At 48.1% G+C, this 8,722-nt stretch overlaps 1 protein-coding gene across 1 annotated transcript in view; it reads left to right on the top strand.

Annotated features, from left to right (window-relative positions):
• Window positions 1–589: 589 nt before the first annotated feature.
• The window catches only part of LOC147904533 (putative serine/threonine-protein kinase At1g54610), a 51,899-nt gene continuing 43,766 nt past the window's right edge, over window positions 590–8,722 (top strand). The window contains exon 1 of the mRNA XM_087387083.1: window positions 590–1,445. Within this exon, the coding sequence (XP_087243209.1) occupies window positions 1,047–1,445 (399 nt within the window). The 5' untranslated portion in view covers window positions 590–1,046. The remainder of the gene's footprint in view (window positions 1,446–8,722) is intronic.

Below are 8,722 nucleotides of genomic sequence, written 5' to 3'. Positions count from 1 at the left end.
AGAAGCCACTTTGATAGACCCAATCTACCACATACTTGAAAAATAAATCAATTGAAAAGAAGCCACGTGGCTTAGTCCCTAGCTTAACAATGATGACAAGCTGCCACCCAAGCGTTCTTTTGCAAACTCATAAATAGATGCACAACACTTGTCTAACGTGCTCCCCTTATTAGATCTGTAATCGCCATGTGGCATTGCTCTTGACCCTCCATGCTTTGTGGGCCCACCTTGCTAACCTTGAGAGCTAAATAACTTCCTACCATGTGGCAACGACCTTCCTTTGAATGCCATTGGCACTAGGTGGTTGGAAGAGCGACTAGCAATCCTAGTGGTCGTGGGCTGCATGCGGCCCATGTCCCTTGTAACACGTTAAGGTGCTAGTTGTGAAAGGCATGTTTGTTGTGTGTTTTCAAGAAGAGTCAATGAGATCGGTCAACAAGGAAGAGGAGCAAGAGACACTCATAACAACAACAACAACAACAGCAACAACAACTGAAAGAGAAACAAGGGCAACAAGAAAACAAAAAACAACAACAAGAAGGAGACAAACAAACAAATAATCAACAACAACAACTACCACCACCACCATCAACATACCCAACATGCTCCTCATCATGAACCGCATCCTCATCATAATTAATATCATCATCATCATCATCATCATCATCGTCAAGAACAAAAACAACCTTTGTCTTCCGGGCCTCCAACACGCTGGCTGGCTATGGCGATCTCACACAGTCCTTCCCAGGTCTTTTCGCCCTCTTTCTTCCATAGCTCCTTCATCTTCTTCCTTCCCTCCACCACTGCATCACCTTAGTGTCCACTGAACTTCCACTTCCTTCCCGTTCTTTGGTGCACTCCCAACCTCTTTCTTCGCTCTCAGTCCATCCCTTAGCAGGCTAGCATCGACAATGTGGATCGCTCGGCACACATCCAGGAGCTACTTGGATCTGCGAATCATCACGGTGATGTTGAATCGCTCTCCGATTGGTTGAGATTAGCGCCCTGAAGCACAAGGAGTAGAGTCAGGCAAAGAATGCACAGCGATGGGCTGCGCTTGTGTCAAACCCGCGGCCGTTCATGAATCCACTCCCAGTCCTAAAGGTAAAGCTTCCCGTCAATCGTCAGCTAGGTTTTCCAATGCGTCAGGCAAGTTTGATATCATACAAGCAGTCGATGGCCCTCTGGACAAAGAAAGGGAGAGAAAGGCACTTGTGCAGCAGAATGAGAATCTGGCCGTCGTCCAGATATCGCACTCCGCTGCGTCAAAAAGAAGGGAAAAAGGAAATGTACGGATAGAAAGGCCGAGGCTCAGTAATCTTCCAAAACACATAGAAGGGGAGCAAGTTGCGGCAGGTTGGCCTGCCTGGCTCTCGGCAGTTGCAGGAGAGGCAATCAAGGGATGGCTTCCACGCCGAGCAGACTCGTTCGAGAAGCTGGACAAAGTACGTTACTTTGAATTTGTTGCCTGTCTACGGGCATTTGCGGGAGCCTGTAAACATTAGTTCTTCTGGTTCTTTTGGGTATTCCAATAAGGATCTGTATCAGAAGTGTGAACATTTTAAGAATCGTATATGATCGGGGAGCTTGGTTGTGTCAAAATTTTTTGAGCTCTTCCATAGCTAACCGATATTAAATAGGTACCTACTTGCTGAGTGAAATTTACCCGGAGTGCGCTAGTTTGCTCATCAAAGTGTGGAATTGTTCAATGTTAGGTGAATGTTATTAGGGCTGCACACAGGAGTTAAATATATTCAGGTCACAGAGCTCCCTTTACTGTACTACATCTCTGATGAAGAGCGTGTTTCACATCCATTGTGACTAGTATAATTCAGCACAGAAGCAGTCAGTTGCATGCTTAGTTACTTCGCTGAGTTATTGTAAGGATATGCTAAACACAAGGCAGAACTATATAGTCTAGTCACAAAGATTGAAGGCTAACAAGTTATTGCGTGCTCACCTTGTCAATTCCAGTAAGCATGGCATGTTGTTGCAGGACCAGGCTCGATCATCACCATATGCTGAGGTAGAAGTCTAAATTTATAACTCATAATAGAAAATGCATGAGACAAATTGCATTTGAACTCTAAAATTTTCAAGAAAATTCACATAGGAAACGTTGTATTAAGTATGCGTTGGGTGCAGTCACAAAATGCAGCTATGCCCATGCCCCCCCGCCTTCCCTCTCTCTCTCTCTCTCTCTCTCTCTCTCTCTCTCGATTTTATTAAAAGTTTTTGGAAGACCAAAGGGTCTATGAGACCAAAATAAATTTGGTACAATGAGTTGAGCGTGGAGCCACTAAGTGGGCATCAACACCCATGATGAATACAAATGAAAACCCAAAGCCCTGAACATTATGACATCCATACATAGAAAGCGAACTCTTTGGGTTCTCGGAGTGGGAGCCAATAGGGGCATCAACTCCGAGAGGGGGGCGTCGATGTGCGAAGTTGATGTGGTGGCATATAGCCTCTGATAGGTCGTTGGCGACTATTGACATGTGTGGTCCGCTGTGGTCTCTTGGCGATGAACAAGTGCCACAGTCACTCCTGTGGGTTGGTCCCCGGGTCTGGTGAGCATGGAGGGAAGGTCCCCTAATGTGATTTGTGCCTCAGTGTACCGACGAGTCTGGGGTGTCTCTAGCTCGGGCTCAGGTCCTCGAGGCCGCCATCTCCGTGGGTCTTGTTGGAAAAATTCAGTGATCATACTCCGATTGGGGTTTGGCTGTGTGTTGTGATCCCTACGTGCTTTGAGCAACTGCTCCTGTTCATGGATGAAGGCCGCCAGGCATCTCTGGTCTGGGTAGGATAGGAAATTGGATAGGGATCCAAGACCAGGCACTAGTAGCGACCTTTGGTCTCCTAGTACACATGGCATCTGAATGTGAAACGTGACCTTTAGCTTGTAGTACACAGGGCATCTGAATGCAAAATCCTCCTTTGACTCCATCTCTTGAGAATCACTTAAAGTCCATATGTGGCTGTCCGACCACACAGAGAGAGAAAGAGAGAGAGAGAGAGAGAGAGAGAGAGAGAGAGAGAAGGGGGGGGAGAGGGGGGGGGGAAGGGAGGGAGGGACATCAACGTCCGCGGGAGGCCACAATGGGCTGGAGCAAAGGGCGCGCCAAGACCCTTGCTAAGTACTATGCTGAAATAAAGAGCTCAATAGCTCAAGCAAAATCAAGTACAGAACACATATCATTTGCCATCTGGAGTAGGCTGAGAGCTTGAGCTAGAACTTAGAATCTGAAGCGCGGCACTGTGGAAGCTTGTCTATGAGCGGTGAAAATGTCTCGGATCTGCGTCTGTTGGGCTATCTCACGTTGTTGTAGTGGAGGGAGACGTGGTCTCCTCGATCTCTGAACCCGTTGAGCTATGTTCAGAGTGACCCCTCGTCTCCCTCTCTCGACGGTAATCCAGACTCTCGCATACCAACTAGTTCCTCCTCATCCACCCTGTTGTGTCCTGGAGCTGACTCAAATGCATAAAAATCTGTGACATGCCGCTGTGTCCCGTGGTTTGGTTGCCTCCTGTTGCTTTGTGGACTCGTAGTAGGGTCTCCTTGTGTCGGCACATCTCGAGTATGTAAAGCCCAATGCAGACATGGTCATGGAAGTGGATCAGTCGTGATAGGAGGCCAAAGCCGCTCCCATCTTGATATAGACAGTGGTATCGTCCGTGGATCTCATAGTAGGCTGAGCAGACACAGAGAAAATGCTCCTCTGTCTCAATCACTCCTAGTGTGCATAGCATGAGAGAGAGAGAGAGAGAGAGAGGTGAAAGAAAATGAATGAAAGAAAGCACATGAAGCAAATTCGAATAGAGATGGTGAGAGAAAACACAAGGGGGAAGGTTTTGTTTAAGTGACAAAGCCTTATCCTAACCACTAACTGTAGCTAGGGGGAAAGACATGAAAATGTTCCACTAAAGGCTTTCTCCCATGCCAAACTTCATAGGGAGTCTTTGTCTTCAAAGCCTTAGTGGGAGCCCGATTCAAAACATAGTTGGCACACATGAGACCCTCAAGCCAAAACCAACAATTGCTCTCTCAAGTCCTGAAGCTTGGTGAAATTGGGCTGAAATTGGGGCAAATCCACGAAAAGCCCCAAATATTTGCAAAATGCTCAATTCACAAAAATTGCACCAAATGTGCACAAATCTGTCCTCAAATCTGCTTGAATCTCAGCCAAACACGGGCTGAATCTCAAATGCACCTACTCACTTCTAAGGTTCCAAAAAGACCTAGCAAATAGAACCTGCAAGAAATGCTAAGATCTTTGGACGAAAAGTCTACTTAACGCTCGAGGTGGAGCACGCGGGCTCGAGTCTAGAGATAGCCAGCAGATAGAAAAAGGACCTTGTGGTAAGATCAGAGGACCACATCATTGGTGGGACTTTGGATCTGTCTCTTTTGTATTGTGTCCATAGTTGTGGATGGAAATATATATTTTGGTGGTTTCTCTATCTGGTTGGTTCATTGTCTATTGATGAGTCTGCACATCTATTGAATGCACATAAGTAAAGAAGTTTGTGATTCCACACCCACACCGCACACTGTGTGAGCTCCTGGGCATTACTATAAGTCTTCTGCTGCGTGTACCCTCTGTTGGGTAAATTCTAACATCAAGCTCGTCTATATAGAGACGGAATGGGATTGGTGAGAGAGGACACCCTTGTTTGATCCCACTAGTTACTATAACCTCATGAGCCCAACTAGCTCCTGTTTGGATGTTGCCTGGAACTCTGTCATAAAGCGCCACAACAACCCCCACATGATCTCCTGCCGTAGCCTAGCTCGTGTAACTGCTTGAAGAGGCGAGAGATTTATCGAAAGCTTTGCGGAAATCCACAAAGCAACAATAGGCTTTCTGTTTTCGTGCCTTGGCCTCCTCAATAACACTTCTAAGTGATCCATGGTCCCGTGGTCATGTTGGAAGCCGACCTTCCCCTCTGCTCCGAGTCCTTGCATCTCTGCGAATCGACTGACCCCGGTATCGAGTACTGATGCATAGATCTTGGACATGACATGTCCAATCATGATGGTCATGTAGTTTTCCAGGTTCATGGGATCCCCTGTCTTATGAATGGTTGAGATGGTGTTAAGGGTCCCGGTGCGTGGAAAGCCAAGACAAACTGCCTCATTGAAGAGCCTTGGTAATTTTGAGGTTAGGATATGCAATGAATTCAGTGCATAAACCATCATGATCCGTCGCTCGGCCATTGTGAAGAGAGAGAGAGAGAGAGAGAGAGAGAGAGAGAGTTGTATTTATGTCTTTAGGAGGCCTTGCAGGCTTGTGAGACAAAAGTACAATCAGCAGAATAGCTCGTACAAGCCGCTATGGGCTGAAGCAAAGGGCTCTCTAAGGCCCTTGACGAGTGCTGTTTGATTTGGTGTAGTAGGGTTTCTCTGTGTCGCCGCATTTCCATCAAAAAGAGGCCAATGCACACCTGGTTGTGGAAATGGATCAAACGAGAGAGTTGTCCAAACTTGTGTCCCTCCTGAAAGAAGCAATGGTACCGTCCTTAGATCTCATAGTAAGCTGGGCAAATGCATAGGAAGTGCTCCTTTGTGTCCACTGCTATCAATGTGCTTAGCCTATAAACCCGCTGCTCTCTAGGTGTGCATGCGGCCCTCCCTGCCTCGACCCTCAAGTGGTGAGATGAGACCCACATTTGTTCTTTCAACACATGGGTAACATTTGTCCTCCAGATATTAGGGCCTAGTGATTAGTCCCTCCTCTGAAACTCTCAGGAAGTTGTCACGGTCGAACGGATCTTCATGGGTAACTCCTAGTCCTCCCCCCAAGTCCGTGATGTATATAGTTGGAGTAGGTCCAACCGTATGATATGGTTATCTCATCTTATGGGTTTTGGAGTAGACTATACTGAAGGGGGCGAGGCGATCCATTTGAATGCTCTGAGTAAAAAACCATTTGGAGATGTGTGCATACCAGGCTGTGCTGACTCCACTCTCAGTTATTTGCCTAGATGACTCTAATGCCAACCTTGGTAGTCTTTAGCTAGGCTAGGCCCATTCCCCGGTGTGTCATGCCCAAGCTGCGTGTGTTATCAGGAAGACAGGCCCTGCGATTGCCCCAAGATAGGTATATGACTATACTATCTCCATTGGCTCTCCTCGGTATTTGAAACTGGGCTGCTGAAGTAATGCTCGTGAGGTGTTGAAGGTCATAACCTTGGTCTTGCCAAGGTTGATCGTCAAGTCTCTCTCCTTGGAAAACATCTCTCAAGATGTCACTGTAGGCCTACTGCAGAAGAGATGAGAACTATGTCATCCCCGTATAGCAAGATCTGTATCATCAATTCTGCAAGCAAGGAAGGCGGTCGATGAACGTCGTGATCTCATCAATGTAGAGCGCAAAGAGTGGCGGAGAGAGGGGGCATCCTTGCTTCACTTTGGTCATGCTCTCAATCCAATCTAAATTTGTATGATTGGACTTATTCTAGTCTTACAAAGGTATATGCTCTCAATCCAATCTCATAGACCTCTAGGTGCACGCAACCTCCCTTTGGCTGACTCATATAAGCTCATCACCCCCCAAATCATGACTCCTTGTATCTGCATCTCTCGAAGCCTCCAGATCAGGCGAGCTTGTGGGACTGTGTCAAAAGCCTTTTGAAAGTCTACGAAGCAAGCATAGCTTTTTGGGATCTAGATCTTGCCTCTTCAATGACTGCCCGTAAGGTGAAGGTGTGGTCACGAGTGGAATGCTGCCACGTCGAAAACCAGCCCGTCCCAGTGCTCGCTGTCCATGTGCCTCAGTTTATGAGCTGATCTCGTTTTAGCACCGATCCATATACCTTGGCTAGTGTGTGGCCTATCATGAGTCTGCGGTAGTCCCCGTGTCCATAGGGTCCCTTGCTTTTTGTATTGGTACAATAGTAGTGGTGCTCCAATCAAGAGGGAAGCCATGACATGCTCCACGATTAAACGTCTGTGCTAGGATTAGAGCCAAGAAATCCTGCCCGTGTGCAAAGTATTCCGTCCATAACCCCTCATGACCCAAGGATTTTCGGTGGTGGAGCCAGTGTAGCACAGCCCGCACATTCGTGCACTGCACAAAGAGGAGGTGGTGGGTGGAGGGGCTGAAACCCTCATTGCAAAACTGGAAAAGAACTAAACTAACTGGAGGAGGTGAATTCTCACTGGATCCCTGAGAGGCTGAGGCTACCCTGCTGGGCTGCTGTGGGGAGGCCTAGCTGCTGCTGAACTGAGGGCCGGAAGGCCTGAAGTGGAATGGAGGATGAGGGCCAAGGGGGCTGCTTTTATAGGCCCCCCCTCCTTGGGCCCCAAAATACTGACCAGCAGGGCCGACCCCTGCTGATGCTGACCGACCGGCTCCCTCCTGATCTACTGGCCTGATGATGTGGCAGCCGACCCTGCCATGTGGCAATGCTGATATCATCGCTGCCATGTGGCAGCCTGTGACCGCACCTGCGCCTGTTGCTGATGTGTCTGCATCTGCCTGCGCTGCTGCTGACTTGTGTGTTTGCTGGCTGACTGCATGGCAGTCCCATGTGGCAGCTGCTGACGTGGCTGCTTGGGTGGACTGCTGCTGGGCTGGCTGCCTGTGTGGCAGTCCAGCATGGCCACGGGCTGTGGATGCCCGTGACACTATATGCAGCCCATTTCCCTTCCTGTCTTGCTGCCATCACTTTCACCATTGCCTCCCTTCGATGTTCCTGTTGTAGGAGGGCGAGATCATCATCTAGAAAGGTCCTGGTGCCCTTCAATGTTGCCCTCATACTCATAAGAGTGGATCTGTCCTCTTTTGTCCCGAATCTCACCACCAATGGTCTTGCTGGTGCGTTTGCCTTACCCACCCTCCAAGCTGCCTCACAAGTGAGGTTGATGCCCATCTTGGTGAACAGGATTTTGGTGTCTGCCATGGGGTATCCCCTTTTGCTAAGCCTACTTTCAAGGATTTGCTGTCCCGTCTCTTGTCCTCTTCAAGGGCATCCGATATGATCTCTTATTAGGGGCTGATGTACTTTCTTAACCACATTCTTCCATTCCAACATTTTGACTTCTCCCTTGCTGATTCGCTCTTTAAGTTCAGTGTGCTTCCCTTGCATCGTGGCCTGCATAGCTGCAATATCTTTCCTGAGGTTGGGATTATTGAGGTTGGCATTCTTTGTTTTGAGCTCTTCCATTACCTTACATGTCCCTTCCGGGGTCCCTTTCAAAGAGAAAGAAAGAAAAGAAAGAAAGAAAGATGTATTAACGTCTGCGGGAGGCCTTACAGGCCTATGGAACAAAGTACACAAAAGGAAAACTCATACAAGCCTCAATGGGTTGGAGCAATGGGCGTGCTATGGCCCTTGCTGATTACTAATCTATGCTGATCTGATGAGCTGGAAAGCTCAAGCACAATCAAAGCAAACTGAGAACTGGGACTCATAAGCTGAGGCCCGGCACCGTGGTGGTTCTCTGGTGAGTTGTTGAAAATATCTCGAATTTACGTCGGTTGGGTTGTGGCGGGGGGCGCGGTCTTCTTGATCTCTGAACCCACTAAGCTACTTCCAGAGCGACCTCCGTCTCTGGCGGTCTTCTCTGAGGAAAGACGGACCTCAATATAGTGTGCTCTAGCCACTCTCCGTGTCACATATGGTCTATGCATCCTTCTCTTGATGGCATCGTGTCGGTTCTCTCTGTTGAGAGAGAGAGAGAGAGAGAGAGAGAGAGAGAGAGAGAGAGAGGGTT

Source organism: Dipteris shenzhenensis, chromosome 2 (genome assembly GCF_047967505.1).
Source record: "Dipteris shenzhenensis isolate YYH24624 ecotype China chromosome 2, Dip_SZ_1.0, whole genome shotgun sequence".
Lineage (NCBI taxonomy): Eukaryota > Viridiplantae > Streptophyta > Polypodiopsida > Gleicheniales > Dipteridaceae > Dipteris > Dipteris shenzhenensis.
The sequence above is the reverse complement of the archived record's forward strand: the minus strand, read 5'-3'. Positions and strand labels throughout refer to the sequence as shown.